Genomic DNA, 27,936 nt, shown 5'->3' on the forward strand with positions numbered 1-27,936 from the left:
AAACCCAATTCTAACCCTGACCCTAAAACCAGTTCTTAACCCTGAAAAGGCCCCTTAAGGTTTTGGGGTACAGAAAAATGTCCCCACAAAGATAGTTGTTTTTTTAGGTTTTTTGGAAACCCTGCAGCTCCTGATCTACAACACTCCTCCATTTTCTTCTGCAACCCATTCTTCACTTCAGCATCATGTCATTAGCGTTGCCCTCATAAAACCCCTTAAACACGCTCGGCTTTAATCTTGTTAATCGCACTTACAGTAAAGCCGCGTCATCAATCCCTGACGGCCCTGTTTCAGCCTCAGCTTCACTCATCCATCATCAGTTTATTAAAGACGGAGACAATCAAAGCTCCTCAGTCAGTCTCAGGATCTGTTGCGTGACTCTATCTTCACATTATGCAGCACTTTTTCCCAGCACAGTTTGATTGATTGATTTAACACGTTTCCTTAATTTCTGGTGACATATCATTGTCATTTTATATTTTTGATGTGGCACATTTCTCACATAATGTGCCATTAAACTCAGTCGTAGACATTTAGGAGTCCAGTTCTCTTTGAGTATTTGAGGACGGGTTCCGACGTGTGATTGAATTCCCTCCGTGAGCCCTTCAGCGTGAACCTAATCCTCTCCAGTTTGATCCAAATAACCTCTTCTTTTATCCAGAGAGAATGTGGGAGAAGAGTTAGAGATTTCCATTTGATCCAAATTCGGCGTTCGGCCAATACAGCGAAAATAAAAAAGCTACAAAAGGACGACTCTGGGGAGCGAAGAAGAAGCGCCGTGCGGGTCCAGTGATGTATAATCTCTTTTAGGATTTATTGTATTTATGATAATATCAGATAATTTGTTCCTCTGCAGATAAACAGAGTGTCTGTGGGAGAACATAATGATTCACTTAAGACGTTCAAAGCACAACAACAGTAGAACACTGTGAGCTGTGAAAAAGAGAAATGTCTCTCCACTTCCTCAATAAAGTTGAGAGTCAACTTCTGCTTCTGCTCGAACGAATGTGTGAAAAGAAGTGAGAGTTGAGTGAGAAGATGTTTTCGCTTGAGGCTTTTAGGGTTGAGAGTGAGAGTTCACCTGAGCTCACACGTTAACGTTCACCTGCCTCCTGTTGTTCCAGGCTGTTAATTATGCAGCTATCCGTTATTATGATCAGGATTCGCAGGGAACAAACAAAAGCAAAAGTCGCAGTGGCAGCAAAATGATGGGTTATATTTATATCAGTGGCTACACTAATCAAATCAACTTTATTTCTATAGCAATTATAAAAACAACCAGGTTTATCACAGTAAAAAGCAAAATAATTAGCCAACAAAATGTCCAAATAAAGAAAAATATACATTTGAATGTAGTGGTGGAGGTTTGCCAAAGTGAGGAGATGAGTTTTTAAGAGAAACTTAAAAACAGGAAGTGATGAGGCCTGCCTAATGGGAAGTGGGAAAACCATTTCTAGAATTTGGAAGCTGATACAGCAAATCATCTGACGTAGGTCAGCGAGGTGAGGTAGACACTTGTACACAAACAATAATAACTTAAAATGTATCCTGTGGTGTACTGGGAGCAAAGATTGGAGAGATTATGAGACTGAGATTATGAGAAAATTTGAGTGGCAGCACAAGTTCATATCCGGCTAACCCCGACATAAAGAGTGTGACAATAATCCAGTGGAGTAGTTATGTCGGCATGTATACGTTTCTCAAGGCCCGGGGGGTGGGGGGTGGGGTTTATAATCAGATTGGGTCGAATCTGATTATCAGATTAACAGACAGACCAACATTCCTTGCATAGATTGGTTGGTTGGTTAGGAGGTAGGTAGGAAAGGTAGGGAGGTAGGAAAGTAGGAGTCTGACTCATGTCCGTCTATGTATACAGTTTACATGCAGGAGTAATCAGATTATCCCGGTATGTTAGTCTGACTAAAACTAGCCTGATTTTAGTCGGACTAACATGTTTTAACACAACATTAAGAAAAGACAGATTATTGTTTTATAGTCCGACTAAAATTGGACTTTTAACATGCATGTAAACGCAGTGAGTGAGTGAGTGAGTGTCCTCATAGAGACAGAACAAACGTACAGTGTGTGTGTGTGTGGGTGTTCGAGTTTGTAAAGAATGAGGATCGACAAACAAATAGAAATAGAAAATGTCGTTACTCCTGCTTTTCTGTCTGTTCTGAAGTTTCTTATCTATATTTGCATGTAGATATATTTAGGAGAGTGTTGCTTCATTTCTATTGCTTTCTTTATTTAGCTTCATTCCGCATCTACAATTTTATGCATCCACCACACTCTCTCTCTCTCTCTCTCTCTCTCTCTCTCCCTCCCTCTCTCTCCCTCTGCTCATCATGTGCAGATTTGCTGGGCTCTTGCTCACGATTGTTTGTCTGCATTCAGGTATACTGTTGCTGCACTAATGTCCCGAGCTTCAGTTTGAAGTTCCTCTCCTCTGCGTCTTTGTGCACACGCACAGACACACACACACACACACACACACACACACACACACACACAGAAAAAGAAAAAAACAGCGTATCTGAGTGCAGACAAACAGTTGTGAGCAGGAGCAGAGCACATTTACACATGAATGGAGACTGTTCGAGAGAGAGAGAGAAACGATGCGGAAAGAAACACACCAGTTTGCAAATAGTTGGAGTTCATGCATGTTGACTTAGGTGGGATTTTTCTTAACTGATATTATCGTTTTTTTCATGGCTTTTTTTTCCTCTCAGTAACATTACAATCAAACTATGTTTCTTGCAGCCAAACCTACTGCGGCTTTGAAAGGAAAATACAAGCTGCTGTTGTTTTTCTTTCTCCCTATAGGGGTCGCCACAGCAGATCATCTGCTTTTTCACTAATTTTTGACCACTTTATCCTCCACATGCTGGTGTACTTTTTTCTTGTTGCTTAAAATAAGCAACAACAACAAAAAAGTACATTTTGAGGCTTAGGTGTCAAAGGGCCTAGACTAAAATCTTTTAAAATCAAAAATACTAATTGTAAAAGTACAACACAATATAAATAAACAATGTTAAATACAAGTTAATAGAAGTAAAACTTCAAGTAAAAATCCTGCAGTAAAAGTAAAAATGTTTAAAATTACATTTTAAAAAAAACAGTTTAAAAGCAGCAGATCTGGTGTAAGTGAGGGATCAGGAGTTTGTGTAGACTGTGTTGCACTGTGTGCTTTTTGTGAATGTAATGCATGACACTGACTCCGCCCCCTCTTGCACTGTCCATTACAGAGTGTAAGCCAGTGTAATCACCCCCCCCTCCCCCTAGCCTCTGCACTGGCCAGCACCATTGTCTCCTCCATCACCTTGTCATCATGTTCACAGTGTAATTACACGCAGAAACATCCACCCCCTGCTGCTTCTCTGCTGCGCTTCAAATCATAACCGGCGACCTTGAGACTCGGGAGCAAAGAGGCTCTTCATCTGTGACTGCAGTCGACAGCAGGATTCAGATTTGTATCACACGCACATACTAATGCACGTCCTGCCTCCTCCTCCTCCTCCTCCTCCTCACAGCAGTGACAGAAAGAAGCGTGGTCACGACTCACCACAAGCATGTGTGATGGCCTTCTTCTCTTCTAGTGCACCTTGATTTGATTTTTAATCTATTTTGCACAAGAAAATACACAAAAATGACACATAACTGTATCTCTGTTTTCTTTAGAGTGGAAAAGCGTTAAAGCTCTTATCCTTTAGAAGGTGGAAAAGTTGGCATATCAATAAAATGAACTAACTCCCAATACTTTGGGAGTTGTCATTTTCTTTCACCAAATTATTAAATAATTTCAGGGGAGAGAAATTTTAATTTAAACTCAGCTCGTCTTCACTTGCCATTCACTGTCTGAAGAGCTGCAGGAATAATGGTGCGTTCCATTTGCATCACAGGTCGGAAGGACAGCGGTTAATTAATTCTCAAAATTTTTATCCAAAGTATCATCTGAGAAAATATTGAACTCAAAAAAGTCTTGTTAAAAATTCAGCTACAGACTTTTCACAGCACAGGAGGCAGATTTACTCTCTCGTCATCCTCCTCGTCCTCACATATACTTCACACACTGGTATAGAGAAATTAGATTAAGATTTTATTGTTATTAGTTTAATTTTCTACGCACTCCGATCAAAACTCCTCAGCTCCACTGTGATCACATACCCCGGTATATGGGTAGGACAGTATTTCTGCTTTTCCTCCCAGTACCACCAGAGAAAACTTGCGTACCACTGGTGGGACACGTACCACAGTTTGAGAAGAGCTCGCATCGCAGGTGCGTTCATACCATGCAGCTCCTTCTTAATCGAAGTCCATTTGCTCAAAAGTCCAGTTGGTTTGGGGAGGTGTGAACTCGCAACCAAAGAAGCGAAAAGGGCAAGTTTCCATGGTACGAAGAAATAAATGCCATTCTTGTGCCGCCCAGTCTACCGGACTATTAGGTGTGAAAATGACCCTTTGTGTATGACTGGTTTACTGCGGTCGCCCCGACTTTCCCTTGTCGGTTAAAGAATGCCCCCCTCAAAAATCTGCACCATAAATCATGAACATTTCCACGAGAATGAAACCGAAAAACAAACCTGGAGAACGATGTCGTTCGTGGGTCATTGCGTGAGTTGCATCCTGCCGCAGAAACGATCTGCATCTGTGGCTGTGAGTGAAGCGGAGAATGACAGCGGGCGCGATATAAAAATTGAGTCCGAGTGTGACATTTTTATTATCATTTTAAAGCAAACAAGTTCTCCCTCGTCGCCACTTGACAGCCATTTCTTTCCCCCTCCCTTCGCTCAATCTGTGCCACTTCAGCTCGGCCTTTGCTCTCGCTGCGTTTCCAACAATCAAAAGTTCCTGATCAAATTTCAACTTCCTCAGGTCGAGGTGCAGCTTGTGCCGCTCGCTGACACTTGGACGACTGCTCCTGCTGCGTGACTGCTTTTTATTTCTCCCCCTCTTTGCTCCTTAATGAGAACATGTGACGGAGACATCGCTCTCACTCACAGTATCGTTGAATGCTTTTCTCCGGGCAGCTTTAATGCTGCCTTGGTAACAAGTGCAGAATAACGAGGTTCTCAACCCGCGAAGCCCAAGTGTCAAAGTTAACACTGTGGCTCCAGCCAAATAAAGAAACCGGGAACAATATCAGAGCTGAACTGCAGTTTCTGTAAATTCTTGTTATTTTCTTCAAAAACGAGACGAAGAAATGCAATTTCTGTCACTGCGGGAGGGGCAGGGTTCATTCTGACAGCAGATTTTATAGTTTTGTGACTAAAATACCGTTTATCATTGTTTGTTTACATTATTTAAGAAATACTGAATATCGCTCCAAACTCACCTGTTCTGACTGGCCTTCCCCTCGTGATCCCACTCCATTATTTTTATTTATTTATTTGTTCTCTGTTTTAAATCTTTTTAATTCTATATATTTGACTTTCATTTTAGAATTCTGCCTTTTTTTTCTCTGAATTCTGACTTAAATCTAAACATTCTGATGTTTTTTTCTCGGAATTCTGAGATTACGTCAGAATTCTGGCTTTAATCTCAGATTTCTGAGATTTTTTTAATCTAAGAATTCATGCTGTGTTATTTTTTTCCTTCCTTTCTTTAACTTTTTTTTACATGTGTCCCTAATATTCTTATCTATTAATATAAGGTTTACATTTAAAACACAGATATCACTGTTTTAATATGAAACTTTTTTTTCATGGTTTCAGTTTGAAGACGGTGAAACCAAAATTAGCAGCGTTGGCGGTTTAAATTAAATGTTGAATTTTACAATTGAATCTAATGAGTAATAAACGCGTTTATGAAGTCGACACAAGATGACTTCCATTTCTGTTTTGGGGGCGGAGTTTTGAAGAGAGTGACATACACTGCTATCGCTAGATTTTCCTAGCGATTAGACTATTCCAGAACCTTAATCAGTCTGTTAATTCCTCACATTTCAATGTATAGGATCTTTTAACATATGGATCCAAGTGCATCCTCTCAAGCTGTGGTTCCCAACTCTTTTTTTTCTTGATGAAATCGGAAATAGATACAGTATATTAGATTTCGTGGATTTTACAAGAACTACTCGTGAATTTAAATTTCAATGTCTGCAGAAAAACAATTAGACAATTAGACAATTAAATATTGTTCAACTGATTATTTTCAATGGATATTGCAAAGTTTTAGGTATTTTGTTATTTATTTCTTTTATTTCGCTGCCATACATACATACATACATACACGCGCGTTTTAACTCTACTCACGCTGCTGTTACATAAAAATAGTCTTTTAGCCATTAGATTAAAAATAAATGATATAATTGTCTGTTTTAATAAAAAAAAAACTTGTGGGTCAGAGGACTTCAGCAGTCTCTAACGTGTCTGAACAAGCTGAGCTGAGCCGATCCCGAGGACAGACGTGTGTTTGACAAACGATAATATCAGATCAGAACAGAACAGTGTCTAAAACTCTTCTAGGACATTGTTCTGCCTCAGCTGACGAAATTAACTTCATAAATTATATATAGTGTATATTCTGTGAATGTGAGACATGTTGGCATAGTGGCTGGATGATGGTGGTCGGATCAGATTGGACAATCTGGGGTATTTGTTGACGTCTCGTATCCTGCAGCAGGTTGTTGCTGTTCCTCCACACTCATTGTGAGCCACAGGCAGAGGACACTGTGGGAGTGGATCCTGTGGAGGAGGAGGAGGAGGAGGATGGAATCAGATAAGAAACAAAAACACATTTACACTATTCCTTTTTTCCCCTCCCTTCAGGTAGACTCTAACTACACTTATGTATTACATGCTATGCTCTGTTTCCTAAAGGGATATTGTTGACTGCCCTAACCCTGCACCTGGAAACAACTGATTTTAGCCTCTCAATCGAAGGATTACGTATTGAAATCTACACCACATTAGGTCTGCATCTGTGGTTCTCACACTGTGGTACGTGTACCACCAGTTGTACGCGACCTTCCTCTGGTGGAACCTCAGAAATACTGTTATACTGTACAGTATATATTCCTCAATTTCCTTGCTAAATGTTGGAGATTAATGCATGTTTTCAGGATCTTTTAAGTCTTTTTAACCCTTTAACATATTTTAATGAAAAGAGACGTTGACAATAGTTTATAAAGACATGATTGACTCAGTCATCACGTGTCTCACCTGTCGTTAGTTACCGGAGCAAGATGTTTATATCCGGTTATCTGGGCCACTTCGCTCGACTGTGGGCAGTGTTTGGCCGCTCAATTGTGCGCCCAAAGAGTTTTCCTATCTTTTGAATTGCAAGGGCGTGTCTGTGTGCATGCACCACTATCGCAAGAGGCTCCATGGTAAAGACATGTGTGCGTCACTTGACCGGAGACAAAAGGTTTTTAGAATGCAGATCACCCACGGTAGTCAATTCTCCATCTTTCGATGATTCCTATCTTCTTCTCTTTCACGTGAGACTGTGTCCTCGCGCCCTACACTGTTTTTAACTGATCTACAGTTTGGAATTGTTCCCTTTAATTCTTGTGTCGGACGTCGCGTTCACGACTCTTCCAGTGACGACACTCTCTGACCAATCAGTGACCAGCACTCTGTTGACATCATATTTTTGGATCGGCTTAGCTCAGCTTGTTTAGAACCTCAGCGCAGTTACAAAAAAAACCAGGTACCATCACTTATGGAAAAACAAAACAAAAAAACTACTAGACCACTAGAGTCGAGCCACATTTCACTGAATCCGTTTCCAAGAATGTGCTCAGCTCACATTTTCAACAGATCTTGTTGCAGAAACTGTCAGAGTCGTGAAACTGACTGAGGAATGTGATTGTTCTCGCTGTGTACTGTGATGAAACACCCGGGGAATATTATTCTCCAGAGGCCCGACTGCATCAGTGTCTCGTAATAATCCCACATGAAATGTAGGCACATTTAACTGTAAATACAAACATGAACAGTTAGATCTGTTTTGGTCACATGACGCCGAGCAGCTGTGCGGCACCAGTGCAGTGTTTAAAAGCATTAAACACACCTACAGTCGTATATCATGTAATGTAAAGTATTTAACCTTTAATTACTTCCCCCTTAATGTCACCCTGTCCCAGATAATGGTCAGAGCATCACAGAGATAAGCGGGCGAGGCTGCTGCTGTGGAGCAACGCTGCCACCACCTGGTGATGTGGAGGATAACAAGCAGACACATGGATATAATTAATGTGTCACAACAGAAGTTGCGAGGCAGGTCAGACTGTTGAAGCCGTCCTTGCTGTTTTTCTACTCCAGTTTAAGCGTTTGTGTTTTCATGTGAGCTCTGATCTCTGAGGTTCCTTTGCCTTTTTTTGTCGTTGTTACAACGACAAGTCAAAATGCTTCTTTTTTAATTGTACATAATTATAAAAATACATACACTACATGTTTGTATACCCCCACTCTCCTTAACTTCTCCATCTAACACATAAAGCTCTATATAACCGGTGTTGTAATGTACACATACAAATACTTCTGTATTTTACTTTATTTATATTTTAGCAGCTTTTACTTTTGCTCCACTACATTTCCCCTAAACTATCTTCATTACTCTTTACTACCAAATAAAACCAAATAGAACCTGAAAAATACCACCAAAGTACACCAATATGTCCTTATATCACTATAAAATCCATGAAAACCCAGTGTTGGAAGAAAAACAGTACAGGACGTTCTCATAACACTATAGAATCCATTAAAATGTTAAAACACATCAGGATGTCCTCATAATACTGTAAAATGTGTAAAAGCACACTGTTAAAACTATGTGAACTTCAACAGGTCGTTGATCTACAGGCCTAAATGCACTGAGCTGTTAGATTTGCATTAACAGGCATATAAACTGGTGTATTGATAGAGTGGATGGAGAGTTTATACTATTACTATTAATATACTATTGTGTGCTGCTCTTGAAGTCAGTTTTTAACACTTTAACATGTGGCCCATAACCGATTTCTTATGGCGCATTTCCACCGGCTTCCATTAGGTTGCATCTCCAGTAAAAAAAAAGGAACCTACTGAGTGAAACTGCAGTGACACACACAAGTGACTAGTGACTTTACACCTGACTTCTGTAGTTGTTGGAGATTAACCCACATTTTTAGGATTGTTAAGTAGTTTTAACTGATCTACAATTCGGCACTGTTCGGCTTGATTTCTGTCCACACGTCGCCGGCGCTGTCCCTAAATACTCCACTCCACTTTAAAAGACTCCTGTTAAATATAGAGGTTTCCCTGGTAGTTGTTGGAGAGTAACCCACGTTTTTAGGATTGTTAAGTAATTTTAAGTGATCTACAATTCGGGGATGTTCGGCTTGATTTGTGTGTGGGAGGTCTCTTCCTGTGACGGGACTCTGGCCAGTCAGCGGCTTGGATCCTCGCTGGAGCAGGTACTAAAAATAGAACCTGGTACCGGGTACTATGCTAGTGGAAACACTACTTTAGTGGCCCATATAGCAAATGACTGCAAAAATAACAAGAGAAACACTTTTCACTGTCCTTCAAAGATTCTTACATCGATTCCTATAGTAGACATGTATATTTTTTTATTTTTGGTTTTTCATGTACGTCTTAAATTCACCTGCTGCATAAAATTAGCCTAGCAAACCAGGCCTACATCAAGATGTTTGGTCTGGGCACACACATAACTGGCAGGAGCCCAAAAACGACTGCCGTTTTTTGGTGCAAAGAATATGAGAATTGCGGGCGTGTGTTGGAGTGGCGGTAGAGAAAACACCGGCAAAGTCGGACAGAATTTGTCGTTGGTGTGTTAATAAGAACGAGGAAGCCTCCGCAGTGGAAACCACGACAGGTCGTTCAGATACGTGAGCCCGTATCTGGTCAGCAAAACTGTGAATACATCTTTCCTTCGGAATGACTTTAGTGCTGTTATTTGTTCATTTTACCAAGAAAAGCCTAACTCCAAATCATTCAAAGTCGAGGCCTAAGCCGATTCGAAAACTGCTGTTCGCCAGCAGCGGTCATCTACTTTATTTACATGCAGCCTGCAAGCTAACGAGGAATTTTCTAAACGGAACACCTGGCTAATTAAGCTAATTAAATTTGCTACCGCTAGAGTGCGTCTAGATTTCTAGGCTAGCATAAAGTGTATGGCCAAAGCTATATTTCTTGGCCTAACTGAGTTTGTAACTGATATTTGTATTTCTGAAGGAGTAAAAGACCACAGTGAGAGACACAGCCACCTTCCCGTCAGCGTCTTCACCTCCATCACGTCACACGAGGGACTTCCTGACATTTGCAGCCACATTGAATCATCCGGCTTGTGTTTACCACGGATAACAGACACACTCATGAGTCGAAAAACACGGTCTATTTAGAGCTCATTGTCATTGAAAATTCCATACCCGAGTGTGTCTCGCTCGCACTAGCCTCTCCGCTCTGGTTGTCGTCTTCATGAATGTGCAACAAGCCTGTTTAATTCTCCGAGCTGGTGAGAGGCAGAGAACGGTGGCGGGCCACATCTTTTATTTACTTTGTCATATGTGTCAGATGTAATAGAATATTACTCGGAGGTTAATGAATATTTTAGCACCACTTCCTGTGCCGTGTGGTCTACAGCGCTCGCTGTGAAGCTGCTTCTCCTGCCACTTGAGATTTTCTTCACAATTAAGGAGCTGAGTTTGTGCGGAGCTGTAGCAAGAATTACTTTTTTTTCCCTTATAGCTTCAACATCTTTTCCATAAAAATACAACCAGACTGTCCTCAAAATGCTGTTAAAACCTAAAAAAGTGCACAGTGTTGGAACGTTATAACATACCAGAATCTCTTCATAACACTATATAATCCAGTAAAACGTTAAAACACATCAGGATGTCATAATAACACTGTATAATCCATAAAAAATCAGTGAATAACACCATGAAATCCATTAAAACATATAGTGTTGGAGGGGTATATGTCTACATAACACATTAAAATCCACGAAAACCCAGTGTGAGAAGGTTAAAATACACTAGAATGTCCTCTTAAAGGTGACATTGAATGCTTGTATCGCACATATATGTTAGTTATATAAAATCCATGAAAAATGCACAGGTTCTGTATCTAATAAATAAATATATGTTGTTCTAACGTTATAATTATTACAGTTTGGTTAGACATGTAATAATTAGTCCAAAATATGGCAAAAATTTGTTGCAACATGTTATGTTCCATAATGTGGTGATTTTACGTAACAAAGTGAATATTTATGGCAAAAAATGATAATATGTGGCATTTACAGCGCCTGTCTGTCAGCTCCAGTGGCAGCTCAAAGAGACAGTGTGCTGATTACACGCCGAGGCGTCAATCCTCCCACGATAGGTATTCACACATCGCGTCTCCTCGCTCCTCAGTGTGTTTCCTGACAGACGTGGGAGTGCAGGGCTCGTGTGGAGAGAAACGGATGAGTCTGTTCTGGATCCACGGGCACAAAACTCGTCCAAAGATGCTGCATGTGCCACAGAACAAACAGTGCCCCTGCTAAAAAGTCTTTGATATGATAATATTATTTTACATACAGAAATAAGATCATATTATGTGGAAAATTGATAGGTTTCTACTTTATTTCCTCACTGTATCCTCTACAGAGGCAAACTTGTGATTTTTCAATCCAGGATTGTTTTTATTGACAGAATCCAACAAATATAATAGGAGAATTTCGATTTTTCTTAAGTTTGGCTGACAAATGAACCAGCTCGAGACATGGAGGCTCAATCTCTGCAACAACACGAGGAAAAAAAAACAGATTTTAGATGAAGTAAACAATAACACAATTAAAACACTAATCAAGCTTATATACTGTACATGTGATTTAATGTATTAAATGACGTGATAAATTATTTTAAAATATAAATTGCATACAATCTGTATTCTATCACCTCTGCTGTGTTATATATATTTACATATTATATTATTATAGATATTATATATATCGCTGTCACACAGGATTATCTGACTGGAAACTGAAGTTTGTAGAAATGCAACCAAACCCCATAGAGAAAATCTGCATGTTTAGCTCTCATGAACACAGGAGCTGTCGGTCTCCTGCCGCCTTGTTCGCCTTGTTGTGCCTCTGAGGTAAATTAAAAATGAATTATTTGAAACCACAAATTCAAAAAGAGTAAACTTAGTAATGGAGGCAGCAGTGGATCAACAGCTCCTGTGTTGTGGTGTAAAAATCACTGATTTTCTCCATGGACTTTGGTGCAGCGTGTGAAAAGGTTGTCTGACATCAAAATCGGGCTAAAAGATTTCTTTTGTGTTTAATTGATTTGAGCGGGCATAGAGTTGAGCCTTTTGATAAGTGGTTTCTCTCCTATAAAACCATAATATCCCCTTCAACCTGTCTTTCTATCAAAGGACAGCAGAGATCAAAGATCTGATTGAGCATATTTATCACTTGTTTACCAGGTTAAGGGTCTATAATTGCATTACCTGTGATGAATGTATGCCCATATCCTCATCCATAATGGGAAATCGGAGGTAGAGAATACAGGGTTGAACTCTGGAAACTCAGCACAGGTAAAAAAAGAAAACAAACTTTTTCTTGCTCTTAAAACCCAACTGGAACCAAAAGCTAAGTCAAAGGTCAGTTGACTTTTCACATGTGATCGAACGATGCCGCTTTCAGAGTCAAAGTCATCTCCTCCTGAGTGGGAAATCATATTGTATATGACCAAGGTTAAAACTGGATCCATGTCATAAAAAATAAACATCACAAGCTACTCTAAAAACCCCCGCTTGTGAAATTCAATCAAAAGGTTCATCAGCAGAAGTACTCGTGCTATTAAATATTGGTTTTTAGTTTATTCACACTTAACCAACTGCATTACAGTGAGTCAAGAGCCATGGCAGTAGCTCTGTGAGGCTGCATTAAAGCTGCAGTGTGTAACTTGTAAACATTAACGAATGAGTTTGAATAATTCTGGTTAAGTATCATTGTCAAGGCTTCCTTGGACAGCTGCCTTACTTAGACTTAACGCCTTGTTTCTACAATCCTGAAGAATTTTAAGACCTAAACCATAAGACTGAATGATATTAAATGTGCTCTACAAACTAAAAATCACCTTAGCTTAGCTTAATGGTGTATGTAAAGTCTAACTGTATTTTGAGACACACTATGACACTAATAAACCCTTTATTTCATTTGACAGTTAGTGGCACAATTGTTGGATATTAAGGTTCCCCTTAACTGCCGACTAGGATGCCAACTTTCGCATCGTGACAGACTAACGCAAATTAACTTAAATAATATATTTATTGTACATGTTTGTATTACATTACAATACATTACATGTGGCAGACGCTTTTATTCAAAGCGACTTACAATAAGTGCATTTAAACATTCCGGTAAAAACAAGAGCTCGAAATAAGTAAGAGCTTCAAGTAAGCCAAACTATACAGTGCTAGTCATAAGTGCTTTTTTTTTGTCATCGTCGTCTTAGTTATTGTGACGTCTAATGGTTCTTTGAATCACCCAGGGAGTATTTTAAGTACCAGGTATATTCAGTCTGTCTGTTGAGCAAACTGAGTCATGTCCTAGAAAAAGTACTTGCACAACAGTTAGCATGTAAACACATTTAGAAATAAGTCGGTGAAGACACAGCAAATATTAATACAACACATTTATTCTTGCAATCTTCTCTTCTTAAATTCTTAAGTGTTTGAGTTGCTCAAACACTTTCTTTGGTGATTATGGAACGCCGTTTCAGAGATTCCTTGGATCTTAAAGGCATCCAGGACCTGAAACGACGAGAGCAACACGACGTAAAGACACAAACAGTCTCAAAACAGAACATATTACAAACGGTGGCACATGAGGTCTTCTTTCTCACCTTGGATATCTGAACCGCTGCACCGAGCTGTAGGTTCCCAGCTGGAGTGTTGCCCACCATTGGCTGGCTGGACCACTGGTGCGTGTACTCGCAGTGAGCACACGTCTGCTTCAGCTGCAGGAAAGTGCCGGTTACTGTTTTAGTAATTGAACAGCTCCTGCGGCAAACTGGACATGTTCTGAAGAGCTCCAACAGATTGTCCTCGTACACAATGTGTTTTTGCATCGTGTCAGGCGGAGGCTCATTTAAGGGACTTGATAAAAGAAAAGAAAAAAAGACAATATTCAAAATAGATATGTCTATAAACTAAACTAAACAAAGAAACATTCTAGATCTTTTACCTCGCGTTGGTTTCATCCATGCAGTTTCTGGAGTCGTCCGTAAAAACCTCACACTCTGCCCTACTCTCTGGAGTGAAGCTCGCCACTGGGCCCTCTTCAAAGTTAACCTCGAGACCCACAGAATTACCCGTGTCACACGACACATCCCTGTTAGAAGGTCGGGTCTCCGTAGCTGTGCAAAAACAACAGATTCTACTATATTATACTTTCAAATCAGCAAAAACACGAGAAGCACAAATTAAGCTGTGGTAGCACCAGTTGCAGTGCTAAAAAACATTTTTACATACACTTTACTATTTTTACAGATTTCTAAAGTGCATATACTGTACATAAAGCCTGTATTTTGAGACACTCTGTGACATTTATAAAATGAGTATTGTTAAGTACAATAATTTTCCCTTAACTTTCCTCTTAAATGTCGACCAGGAAGCTGCAAATCTGAATGTCAACTTCTGCACTCTTGCAGATGCTAAATAACTTAAATATCTTGTTTATTTTTACATGTTTTTGTTGTGACAGAAGAATGAAGAAGAGTTTAAGAGAAAATGTAAGTTTGTTGTGATGCTGCAGGTCTGGACGAATCAGGTTATGTTCTGTGATATATATTGATCTCAGTGGATTTTAACTCTTACAGCACGAAAAGGTAATTTATCAGGACCTTTTCCTGCCAACATGGCGGTGTACGCAAATCGAGTCACAAGATGTCCAGACCTCTATAAGCAAGTTCAGCATTTAAGCAGAGTAACCATATACGACTTATTTCCAAGTAAATGCACTCAATTTGTCTTGCAATACATTTTGATACTATCATAGTGTATAACAACAAATATCTCTTTCAGACTGTGGCTGTGTTCAGTCTATATGATGACTCACCTTTGCTTCTCCTGTGAGGCTTGATGTCAACCTGATAAAAAGCATGTTTGGTGAGGACTCGCTCCGTCTGGCATCCAATTTCTCTCGTTGGCTTGGGCTGGAAAAATAATGTATTCCAGTTTCCAAATCATCAAGTTTTCCAATTTTTCAGCTTCTTAAATGTGAATATTCATCCACATTTATTTTTTCTTAACTTTTCGCCAGCAACCCCTTCCCTTCCCCTCCTTTCTCTACTATCTCTCTCCTACCCCAACCTATCATGGCAGATGAGTCTCTGGTTCTGTCAGAGAGATTTATTCCTGTTTGTTTAGTGCTTGTTTATTGTGTTCCTGTTGGGTTTCTCTTGTGTTTCTCATGTTTGTGGACCTAACTTAAGCTACTCAGTCATTCTATTGTGCAATATGACATAGATAGCCCACATACACTCACCGCTATGAGGCGTGGTTGTGGCAGCAGCTCTTGCGGTCTTGGTCGAGCTACTCTCGGCCGTACAGGGGGAGCAGGTATTGGCACCGCGTCGCTCCTAAGCTTGAGCAGTTTGATGAATCCCATGTCCACCTCCAGACGATTAGAGAAGCTATCCGGGTTAAAATGCAAATTGCAAACTCCAGCTTTGCTACTGATATCGTCGGGTAAACCCAGTGCAATGAGCCACTTACGCCTCATGTCGGCGTCGACCGGGAAATAGTGCAGTGTTGTACGATTTCTGCAGCCGGTAACAACACACTGTCGACCCATGTTAGCTCAAAGCTAAACAACAAATACTTATGAGCTAGCGCTAAAACCTACAAACTAACATGACGTATAAAACTCGAACAACAAGCTAAACTACTACACAAACATGAGCTGTCGAACCATTTAAAACGGAAAGAATCTGCATATATTCACTGCTTGAACATCACCAACTAACCAGAACGTAAACAAATATTATCTACGCACTCCACTGGTTATAACTCAGTGTTCTGTTTCGGCCACTTTACCATTCCAACATTACACTACAATATCAATATTTAAAAAATAAAATTAATAGCTACCGATTAAATTCGTTTTCGCCAGAAAAAAAATAGTTTTAAGTGCCATAGCGTTTCATAATTTGGCAGAGCGGAAACGGAAATTGAATGTCTAGTGTCTCAAAATGATCTTCCCCTGCTCCGATAGGTCATAAAGGCAGACTCAACTTATTTAATATTCACACGGTTTTCGTAGTTTTGGCTTATTTATCCACCAACTGTACATGTTTGTTTAAAACAATTTTATTACGTTGAAATGCATGTGAAACTTAGCGTCCGTTTTAAATACAAACATCTAAACAATGATTTAGGTACAGTTGCAGCAGTGGCGTGTGCTATTTTGTGAAAACATGTCAATCTTTTTACTCAATAATATTTGTTAATGGTTAGATATTTTAATCATACATTTGTGAATATATGATTCGGACCACAACCACCAACTCTATCTGGATATAATGGAGAAAAAGGGGAATAGTTGCCAAACTTGAAATGATGTGCTTTACAGCAGGTTTGGTATTCTTTGCAATGTGTGTGCTATAGTTACATCATGTTTTCTCACATTTTTTTTTATCTTAAAGATCATTATTCAAAGCACACTTTATGTGAAAAGCACATAAAATAGAAAATGACTGGTTGAGGACAATTGTCACATTTATGCAGCATTATGGCGATTCAGAAGCATCAGACAGTCTCCGGAAAAGTGTATCTACAATACAAAAGATATAACTTCATCTTTGGAAAATTCTAACTCACCTTACTTTGCCCCTTATCTTTAATCTGAATGTGCTGGGGAATGGCTGCTGCTTGAGTCACACAAGGACAGAATAGTCCTGAAAATTACAATATTGTTCTGAGGATGCAGTATCATGTATTCCGTTTTTGTAGGATAAATAGGGAGAGTCATACTAATCAACAGGAATGCACATACAGAAACAGACACGAGTTTTGTTTTTCCAGGGAAGAAGTTTAATTCTCGTCATAGTGAACATATTCCAGAGCCGATGTAGTGATCACAGCTGAGAGATGGCTGCTGCTTGATCATGAGAACTGACACCAGAGATCAGAGAACGAACCGCGTTTGGTGTCACGTGTCGTTAACAAGATATTTGAATATCGGCTGTTCTGGCTGTAGGTTGGTCGAGCTGCGTTCATCACAGTCACGGCAGTATTCAGTGACACTCAGGTGTTTGTTTGGGAGCCAAATACAGTCTCACCGCGTTGGTGGTCAATGGCAGCCTAAGTCCATTAACCTTTAAAATGCATAACAAAAGGTTGTAGAAACAATGTAGACTAAAGATTTGAGATCTCAGCATAGGTTAAGTGAAGTTTGACGTTGGGGCAGTTGAAAACAGACAACAACGTGTATCCTTTGAAAAACGCAGTAAGAATGAGGAAAATCAGGTTTTCACCATGAAAAAGTTCACATTTTGTTAAAGTTTTGCCACAAGATAAGATTTCTAGACACTAAGCAATGTGACCAGGACAAATCCTATCACATACAATGCTCTTAAAGCTGCTGTCAGTGAAATCTTTGAGTTAAAATATGTGTTAAATCACTCGATATTCTGACTGCTCTACATCAGCTGTTGCTGATGTAGAGCTCAGTCGCATGGATCTCTTAGTCTCAGGGTCGGACAATAAATATCAGAGAAACGTTGTCATCCACACTAATTTTATCCAACCAGGAGCCAGATCTCCACAAAGAGGTGGTTCTTTTTTACTTGTGAGTTTTGGGTGATATATGGAACACCAGCAATAGCTAAAAGACATCGCTGACAGCAGCTTTAAAATAGTGTGATTTCCCTCTCATTCTGTAGCAGAAAAAATTTAAACGTACAATAGACTGTTTTTCAAGAATAGGCGTACATCACTTGCATGACTGCATAAACGTTTGTTCAACAAAGGCATAATGTTATGTGTTTCTATCAAGACATTTAAAACGGTCCGATTGTACATTTCAAGTGGATATAAATTTTTGTGACTGCATAAAAAAAAAAAAAATCAATTCTATGACAGATGGAAGTGAAACCTTCAAAATCTTACTCTGGCTACGTTCATATCAACAGGTGAAAATGACTTGTACATGATTTATTTTTGTGATTTGACTTTTCAATTCAAAGTTCAGCGTTGTAAACTATGAAATAAACTCACTTTCACGTCAGTGTGAGGCCTGAAATGTTGATTATCACTTTAGACTTTTCCCCCCGCCACATATCTGTAAAGTTCAACACCCTTATGAAACACAACTAAGTAAACAAACAAAAAAAATAAACAACAAAAAAGATAAAATCTAAAAATACATTTCCAATCACAGTGCAATAAATTATGAGATTAACCAAAAACCAATCCACCATCGACTCAAAGTGTCTGTTTCACATTGATCTGACCTCAGCTACACAATCAGGGGACCATAAAGCACTACTGCACCTTAGCGCCCAGCAGGGGGCACTACTGCATGATTGCTGCATCTGGTGGCATTACAAAAGTATAATGTGGGGAAACTGGACACAGAAGAAAAATGTCCCACGTTTCAAACATTTCTAGCTACTCCTGAAGCAGCCGTGACTTCATTAATGTATATACAGTTATGAATGATATGAATGTGGTTATGAGCTATGGTGTACGTGTGTGCTTTGCTACATTGGACATCACTTATTTTGCTTTTCAGTGCTTTAAATCTGTCGCGGGGCAGGAGCCAGATTGTGAAATGACATAAAGTGGATTTAATCTTTTTGTTACCAAGGCCACTATGGAACTGAAGAAGAAAACACAAAATCCTCCATTGCTTGTTTTCTACAATTTCACTGGCTCCAATATAACTTAACTAATCTGCCACTTTTTCTTTTAAATGGAAACAAGAAAAATGATGAAGTATTTAATGTAATGCAGTGTATTTTGTCAAGATTAGGGACTGATTTTTAAAGCTGCCAGTGGTGACTGTAAATCTAATTCCACAAAGAGTTGGTCCTCTCCCCTCGTGAGTTTGACGTCACTGACGGCAGCTTTAAATTTAAAAGGACAGCTCTCGTTATATTGTGAATTTTCTTTCCTCTCTTTCCATCAACAACGTCCAAGAAAAGTCCATAATCATTTCTGTATCCCATGAATTCTGAGTGAGACACATCTGTTAAACCACACTGTGGCACCGGTTTGTCCTGTATTTACAGTATATTACTTAAATTTAAATAAAAAGGCACATATTTGTGACCTGTTTTTAACAATGAAGTGATAAAGTTAGGGTTTAATAAGCAGGAAAACAGCTTGTTGGTTTTGGTCTTTTCACTGGATTTGTTGAAAACAAAAAAATTAAATATAGCGTTGTCCTTTTAAGCTCCTATGAGTTCCAATATTCATCCACTTCTGAGGTTACACTGGTAGCATACGTGTGTGTGTGTCTTACATTGAAACCTTTGTATGTTTCAAACTGTGTTTGTGAAGTGTTTGATTGTCCAACATGGTCTCCAAAAAACACCTAAAAACAAGGGATTTCTTCCAATTTTCCTAGCAAGCTTATTCACTTTATAACCCAAGTGTGTGGACCTTTGTGTAACATGTCTTCTTGAGGAGACATAAAAGCCACCCAAAAAAATACTATGAGGTGAGAACCTTCTGAGCACAATGAGGCCTTTACGATTCATCACGGGAGTCAACAATAAACCGGAGTCATGAGTTTATGAATGAGGCACCTATGTTTTTCCTTTTTCCACTGACACTAATTAACAGGCCACATGGCATGTTCCCGTAAAGGTATAGTTTTTAGTGTGATTGTATGAAGTATGGACTAATGTTCTATAATGTTCTGTAATGTTCTATAATATCATAAGAATACATTTGCCACTGTATCTTGCCATTAAACCTCCGTTTACTATGAGAAACTGAAGTTTGTGTCAACCACACACTCTCCTGCACCAATGTCCATAGAGGAATTCAACGATTTTACATCATGGCACGCATGACTTGTTGACCCACAGTTGCCTCCACGAGCGAGGTCAAATGTTTTCTTTTGCAACCGTTTGTTTTAAATCCCTCATTTGGATTTAAATAAGTGAAACGAACTACCCAAAATGAGGCCGCAGCAGACAAGAAGCCTCTGTGTCCCCCAAGTCCACAAGTTAAAAATGCTGATTTTCTTAATGGAGTTTGGTGTGGTAATTTACAGAGCAACATAAAGCTGTTTTATGGCGAAATAATGTAGCAAACATATTCCTACGATTAGGTTGGCCTTCGGTTACTAATGTGTTTACCAGGTTCTAGATGAAGGGAAAAGCAAACAGCACAGTCTATGTGTCCGAATCTCATATAAGCAGAAACAATCCTTTTAACTAAACTGAAATTATATCAAAAATGTAACAAAAAGCTACAGTAGCCTCCTGTAAAGTGCAGCAGTCCCATTCAGTAACAGTGTGAAGGCAGAGGGGAAACTGCCTGTCGATTTTCTACTCTTTGATTCTACACACGAGATCCAGAGACGCAGCAGCCGCAGTGGAGACGTACGCTTCAAAGCCCAAAGAATTTCGGAGATATGGCGAAGGTGATGGAAAAAGCCCTCTTCCAGTGACCTGATGCTTTTTAGACGTTGAATAATTAACATTGAAGTCTGATGGAGTTCAGTTGTCGTTCTATTCAAATATCCGCGACCGATGAAACCAAGGTCACAGGACAAGGACTGCCCTCTCCCACGAAGCTTAGTGGTGCTTGGTCCACTTCACGCTGATCACAGTCGGACGAAGACAACCAGAGTCACTCACTTTAGAGTGGAAATAGAGTGGAGGAACTAGGAGTTTGTCCCTCTTTCCCTCTTGAGCTGTGCCCCTCCACACACACACTTTCCTCTCATCCTCGCATCATTTGAGAGCATCTCTTCTGGAGGCACGAGAGTTGCAGAAAAGAGGCATCCATTGCAATGTGATGAGAAGTGAGTGAGTGAGTGTAGAGCGTGGAGGTGGTGGTGTTGTTACCATATGTGAGATTCACAATGAGTCATTTTTATGACACCCACCCCTCCACCTAGTCGACGGTAGTTCATTCCTCCGTACAACCTGGAGAGTAAGAGGACAGTAACAGTCAAATGGCAGAACAGAATAGACACTTTTTAACAATTTCTATGTGATATGGAGCAAAGAAACAAGAAAATATTCAATTTTAAGAAGCTGAAAGCTTGTTTTAACTATTTAAAAAATGAAATCCTACCTCCATGTGTTGGCGTCAGGGTCGTAGACTTCTATAGTTTTGAGATACGTCGTTCCGTCAAAGCCTCCTACTGCCATCAGCTGACCGTTAACCACAGCCAAGCCCACCTGCAAGTACGACAACACTTCAGCGTTATACGCAAATTAAAACGCAACATTGTTTTTTTTTTTTGCTCGTCACATAAAAAAGTCAGGGCAAAGACTCAAGCAGATGCGAATATTGCATACATTGTGTTTAAAACTCACAAAATCCCAAAACACACACACTCACCCCGCTCCGCCTGGAGGTCATGGCCACCACAGGAGACCACTGGTTGGTCCTGGGGTTGTACCGCTCTGCACTGCTCAACTCCGTGGTGTCGTCCCTCCCTCCGACAGAGTAAATCATGTCCTGGTAGACGGCACAGCCCAGGTGCTTCCTCCTGGTGCCCATCGGGGATACGGTGTGCCAGCGGTTCTCCTGCGGGTTGTAGCGCTCCACTACAGAAAAGAAGAAAGACAATAACACAAGGCATTTTGTCTAGTGAGGACAAGCATCAAGCTGTGTCACCCCCCCCAGAAAATTCACTCAAGTCACACCACACCTGTATTTAACGGTGACGTTCCATCCGACCCTCCCACCGCATAAAGAAACCCTCCGAGCACAGCCACAGCTACACCCAGTCGCCTGGTGCTCATGGAGGCCACACGAGTCCATTTGTTCTCCTTTGGATCATATCTGAAGAACAGGAAGGATGGAACTTTCATTTTTGCACTCATCGATACAGATGAACAACATGTGGAGACACTGACAATGATGAGACAATTCAAACAAAGTCCTTACCTTTCCACAATGTTGAGGCAAGAAACCCCATCCTGACCTCCTACGGCGTACAGGTAACCACCCAGGACAGCCACGCCCACACTGGTGCGACACGTGCTCGTAGGAGCCACGTCACTGCTCCACTGATTTGTCTTAGGATCATATCTGGATAAAAAACATAGAAAATGTTTTTTTTTTTCATTAAATCTAAGTAAAGACCAGAGAGCAGGAGGAGTATAAGCCCTTACCTCTCCACAGAATTGAGATACGACGAGCCGTCGTGACCGCCCACCGCGTACAGCAAGTCGTCCAGGACACTGACACCGACCCCACATCGCCGTTTGCTCATCGATGCTACCATCCGCCACTCGTTGGTCTGAGGATCGTATCGCTCCACGCTGGAAATGGCGTCTCCACTGCACCATCCACCAACTACAGGACAAAGGAGAAGAGGGACACATGGATGAGGATACAGTCTCCACATACTTTGAACTTCAGTGCCTGAAGATACTGACCTGCAAAAAGAACCTCTCCACAGCGGATGGGTTTCCTCGGCCGTGTCCTGGGGCCCTGCATCAGGGGCCTCTCCTGGGGCAGCAGCAGATAATTCTTCGCTTCATCAACCAGGTCTCTGAAACATCAGAACAGCATGTCAGTAAAAATGAGCTTATGATGCCAGAATCGTACAAATGAACTCTGTATTTTAGTCCCGGCTCTAAAAAGCAGCACCCACCTGCACTCCTCGTCACTCTTGATGAGTGGATCTGAACCCACAGTGCCGACCAGGAACTTGGGACTGAGCAGCGGCAGACGTACATGCTGCAGGACCTGAAACGACGCACAAAGCCATTGTTTTCCCCCAAATGTACTTTGTAGTAGCTGTAATGGGTTATGTGTGACAGCGTTGCTGATCAGTCATGTCAAAATTACTATTAATAATTCGTTTTTCCCATATACAAATGTGTGCAGCTGTGCACCAGTTGCTCCTGCAAATGTTGGATTCAGGAAAGAGAAACATCGAGATTGATTTTAATCTGTTAACATGGGTATTTTGGATTTGTTTCTCCTCGAGACAAACCTGTGGCAGCTGCGGCCTGCGTTCCTGGATGCTGTATTTCACCCAGGCCATCACCGCGTTGAAGACCTGCTCCTCGCTCCGCACGTTTAGCTCATCACTAGAGATTATATCAATCAGCTGGTTGGCCGGCAGCAGCATGAACTCTTCACTTTCCATGACCTGAGATGAACAGTCGTGGGATGATATGAAAATATCATATCACAATTAAAATGGATGATAGATCAGATAGATAAATGTTGCTTAGTAAACATTTTAAAAACAGTAATCTTAAGGAGATGATTACAAAAAAAAGGAGGCTACCCCTTGTAGCACTTGATGAATATATCAGTAGGAAAGTATGTTGGTGAGCTCGACAGCATTTTCAAGTAGCTCAAGTAAAATAGTAACAACTTCCACATTAACGTTCTCCCAATAACGGAAATTGACCACTATCAACTGATCGTGAGTGTTTTTTTTATCCTGCCTGTGGATGTGACTGCAGACCACTGATCTCTAACGTGCACACGTGAGTTAGTGCTGATTTTCCTGCTCTGAACCGACTACGTGTTTAACATGTTTTCACTCGCACACACACAGAGCACAGCCAAGTGTAAAAACTCTTTCCATAACTATTTCCCTTTTTTGTTCAGTATTTCCCCCTTTTGTGCCGTTTGCATTTACCTGACGTCCTTTTTGCAGGGCCGTGCTGCATGTAGGAATTTAACCCACTAAGGACAATTGTTCACATACAGTACGTCTACGCTCTTACCTCTTGAAAATTGTGCTGGGTGAACTTGTCTGCAATGCGGAGCAGCTCGCGGCAAGAGTGCGTGTCAGCGAAAGCCCTGATGCCCAGACAGTTGGAGGGATCCAGCTGCCTCTTGAGGAACTCGCAGCAGGCCTCCTGGATCTCAGCCAGCTGGAGGAGGCAGGCTGCGGGAAGAAGTGTTTGCACATTCCCCTCCTCTACAGTCACCTGGGAGAAGGGAGGAGAGGACATTATGGAGTTCACCATTCATATCGTGAGCCCAAAAATCAAAAAGACTCTCAGAATCATGAAAAACATTAATAAAACACTTCTAATGGCATTGTCCTCGTTACCTGTGAGGTGTAGGCAAAGTCAATGAGCAGCTCCATGGCTCTCTCGTCGATGTCCCGGATAACTACCTCAGTCTGCCTGCTTTCTGCCAGCTCCCCAGTAAACATTGCCCTGTAAACAACATCGACGTAAATCACAAGATGTAATACAATTACAGCCAGCACTTCAGAGGTGTTGATTCACTGTCCAACTGATTCATTTCCACAAACAACTCTAAGTCTCTAAGTACCTGAAATAGGGGCTGCAGGCGGATAGGATCACACGGTGAGCGTAGATCTTCTTGGCCCCCACCACCAGCACCACGTCACAGAGCTCACGGTGTTTCCTCAGCAGGTTGATCACCTCCAGGGTCTGCCGCGGGTGTTTGTCTGAGACGTAGGGCATGCGTGCAGGCTGGGGGACCCCTTCAGGGAGTTTGTTGGGGTCCCCCAGAGTGCAGCGGCTGGTGATGTCCATTCCAGTGGTGTCTTGGCGTACGCTGGTGGACCTTGATATTGTTAATTATTTGAGCAATCATCAAGTGCAAGAACAGAAACTTGGTTGTTGTTGTAGAACATGTAAAAAATAAGTGATAATAAGTAGAAGTAGAAGACCTAGTGTTTCTGTCTAGACCCAGGGTTTACTATTTACGACAGCAACAAGAGTTAATGAAGAAGAACTGATGGCCTTTAATGGCAAGTTTTATTATTCTCCAAAGTGCTGGTGATAATTTATGAGGTTTGTGACATGACTTTATCTGCGCGTACGTGTGTTCTTGGGGATAGTGGTCACTCCCTCTTGGATGAAGCGATAACTTTTGGCATTTGCTGTAACATAATTAAAGGCTACAACCACCTGAGTGACAGTCGGGAGTACTTTTTGGCACACTCTGTGTCTGGCTGTTAATCTTGGTCGGGTTTGAGCAGAAAAATGTGGCCCGAGTCACACTCTAGTCCCTATTAACTTGTCCATTTCCTGTCAAACAAGTACATTTGGTCATTAATTCAGCTGAGTTTATATTTTGGGATTCCACTTCCCCTCACTATATCTTTCCCACAATATATCTTTAACATAAGTTTCCCAGCCTATTAAAAAAGAACAGTTTGGAATTTCTGCTCAGCGCCATCTCCTAACCTACCTCATTAATCTGTAAGAGGTCAGACACTGACCACAGGCTTCAGTTAAAAGCCAGAGCAGAGCATGTGGTCAAACCCACCCAGTCTTGTAGGTGGGCTGGGATGTGAGGGATTCCTAGTGGAAAACTAGTCTTCAAAGGGAAACTGTATGAGAAGGGGTTGCTCATGTTGCTGTAACCAGCAGGACGGAGGTTGAAGGGAAGTTGTTGTGAGAATTTAGCCTGTTTAAAAGTCAACAAAGAGCCATAACCACATTTCTTTCTATTCTAGAAAGAATCAGGCCCACATTCTTCCACACCTACCTGCGCATTGGCTTTGATTCCATGCACTGAAGAACAAAGTTAAGTCCCACACCTTCAGGTGAACCTAGAAGGCCAACAAAGGAAATAGCAAAACAATGTTTCAGAGTCATTTTACAAATACCCCGTTCCGTCCAGTTTTAGATTCAGATTCCTTGAGGGAAACGTATTCATGTGGCTGATTAGAAACTGTGCTTTTCTGTCACAATAACAACTTGTTCTTACTCTGTATTGGTGCCTACCAGAACCCCACCCTACCCTGCCACCTACTTAATTTGTAGTCATTTATCCAAGACATTGTGTTAGCTTACGGCCACAAATTAATTTCAGGCACGCCTGCTCAATGTTCTTAGACACCGTACGACTGTCTTTATTCATTTGATTTGTAATTGACACTTTGTTCTGGAGACTATCGTGACGTCTGTGCTTTTCTGTTTCTCATAGTTTCAGTTTCTCACACATTTTTATTTATATTTTAAGGACTTTTTATTTCCCTTATATTGATTTCTCACAATTATGTCTCCGTGTTGTTTTGAAATGTGGGTTGTTGTTTTTAATGTTCCTATACTGCACCTTGAATCTGGCTTTGTGTATGAAAAGTGCAATATGCTTGCCTTAAAGTGTAAATAATTAATAGTAAGGTTAGTGTACTGAGCTGCAATAGATTAAAAATTCACAAAATAACACTTTTTAAACAGACAGATCGTTGCAAAATTCCCCAAAAGACTTTGGCGCAGAAGGTGCAACACAAATTTCAATTTCCAGTCGTTTGTGGCTGACTAATGGCAAGATAAAGTTTCAAACATACTCATAATACAGCAGTTAATTGTCAACACTTAAACAAAGAAGCCAAACAGAAAACATTCACACAAATGCAGAGCATTAATATAAAAATACAAAAACAATATAATCATACTTTAACAGCAGTTACGAACGTCCATGTTCAATTTTTCCTCTTTCCTCTTTCCTCTTATCCAAATCATGGCAGTTCCCCACAATCAACTCATTTTAGGAGCTCTCTTTTATTAATCACAATGTGCAATATTATCACGATAATTAGATATGAGCCGATACGATGCTCTGTATCGATATTGTCTGATACAGAACAGAAATCCTATATACCTATATGGTATACATCACATGCACACACATCAAATGTAAATGCAAATCAGCAACAGTATTTTATTTTCGTCATGTTGTGACTGATCAAACTAGACACTCGGTATTGCATATCGGTATACTTGAGTTTGTGAAATCGGTAGATACTTGAGTTTGTGATATTGGTATCGTACACGAAAAAGTGGTATTGTGCCATCCCTAGCGATAATATGTCTGAGGAGGCAGTAAAGCAACGTTTACTGTCGTGAAAAACTGAAGAATAAGTTATCAATTTTAGAAGATGAACGGCGTGTGCTGCTAACCTGTTACTACATGGATGTTAGCACGATTTCCAAAAGTGTGGAAAGAGTTAGTTAATACAAGGATCCATCCGTACTTCTGGTAGAAGATTATTGGCCAAAATTAAAGAACGACATGTCTTGGCGGAGACTGAGTAAAATAAGGGACTAAGCATAACAAGATTTTTCCATATTTGGGTGTTGGGTATAGCTAGGAGCTGTCGCTAGCCCCGAGGCTAAGACTCCACAGGCGAGTCCGATTACGAAGATCAATTACGGAACAAAAAACGTCAGGAGTGAACTCAATCGGGCCGAGTAATAGCAGAATATAAGGAATAAATGACGCCGTTAATTGCGGATTCGTTAATTATGAAGATTACGTGTGGCCACTGGAGAGGGTGTCATAAACTGTAATGCTAACCTGAACTAAGTTAACGTTACCACTTCCGACACTGCACGCATTGCTATATTTAGCAGTGACACATATCTGGTAAAACATAAAATAAAAAAGCAAACACAATTAAGGTGAAGTTTTACCTCTATATTTCCATCCTAACGACGCACACACGTCGCTCTGCTCGCTGATGTTTACAAATTTCTGCCGTGACTTAAACACTGGTGCTTTTCTTCTTCCTCGATAATATGCGCACGCGTCACTTCCAGCCTGCGTGCTTTTCAAAATAAACGCGTGCATTACGTCATCATGAGCAAATTTAAGTAATATAAAGACTATGACATTTTATTGACACATAGACAGATAAACAATATATTTTAAAAGAACAAATTGTTTCTGTTATATTTATTAAATTTATTTGTATATATTGGCCTTCATACTGCCCATGCAGATTATAAATATTCATTATGACAATGTCTTACCTCTGTCTACAACTACATGGAAAACAATAATA

At 40.5% G+C, this 27,936-nt stretch overlaps 2 protein-coding genes across 2 annotated transcripts; both read right to left on the bottom strand.

The window, feature by feature from the left end:
• Positions 1–13,621: 13,621 nt before the first annotated feature.
• On the bottom strand, positions 13,622–16,197 carry LOC122771912. The gene is made up of 5 exons (XM_044029485.1): positions 15,490–16,197; positions 15,061–15,157; positions 14,188–14,359; positions 13,847–14,099; positions 13,622–13,754 (listed from the first exon to the last, which is right to left on the bottom strand). Exons 1-5 carry the CDS (start codon positions 15,796–15,798, stop codon positions 13,668–13,670), a joined length of 918 nt encoding a protein of 305 aa, XP_043885420.1. The 5' UTR covers positions 15,799–16,197; the 3' UTR covers positions 13,622–13,667.
• An 816-nt stretch (positions 16,198–17,013) lies between these two features.
• Positions 17,014–27,668, bottom strand: klhl20 (kelch-like family member 20). The gene is made up of 14 exons (XM_044029498.1): positions 27,566–27,668; positions 25,635–25,698; positions 24,447–24,695; positions 24,220–24,328; positions 23,888–24,094; positions 23,140–23,298; positions 22,795–22,889; positions 22,577–22,692; positions 22,310–22,493; positions 22,083–22,226; positions 21,844–21,977; positions 21,531–21,739; positions 21,261–21,367; positions 17,014–21,109 (listed from the first exon to the last, which is right to left on the bottom strand). The coding sequence occupies exons 2-14, from the start codon at positions 25,655–25,657 to the stop codon at positions 21,025–21,027; spliced, it is 1,821 nt and encodes a 606-aa protein (XP_043885433.1). The 5' UTR covers positions 25,658–25,698; positions 27,566–27,668; the 3' UTR covers positions 17,014–21,024.
• Between the last annotated feature and the right edge of the window lie 268 nt (positions 27,669–27,936).

The sequence above is a fragment of the Solea senegalensis genome, linkage group LG1 (genome assembly GCF_019176455.1).
Source record: "Solea senegalensis isolate Sse05_10M linkage group LG1, IFAPA_SoseM_1, whole genome shotgun sequence".
NCBI classification, from domain to species: domain Eukaryota; kingdom Metazoa; phylum Chordata; class Actinopteri; order Pleuronectiformes; family Soleidae; genus Solea; species Solea senegalensis.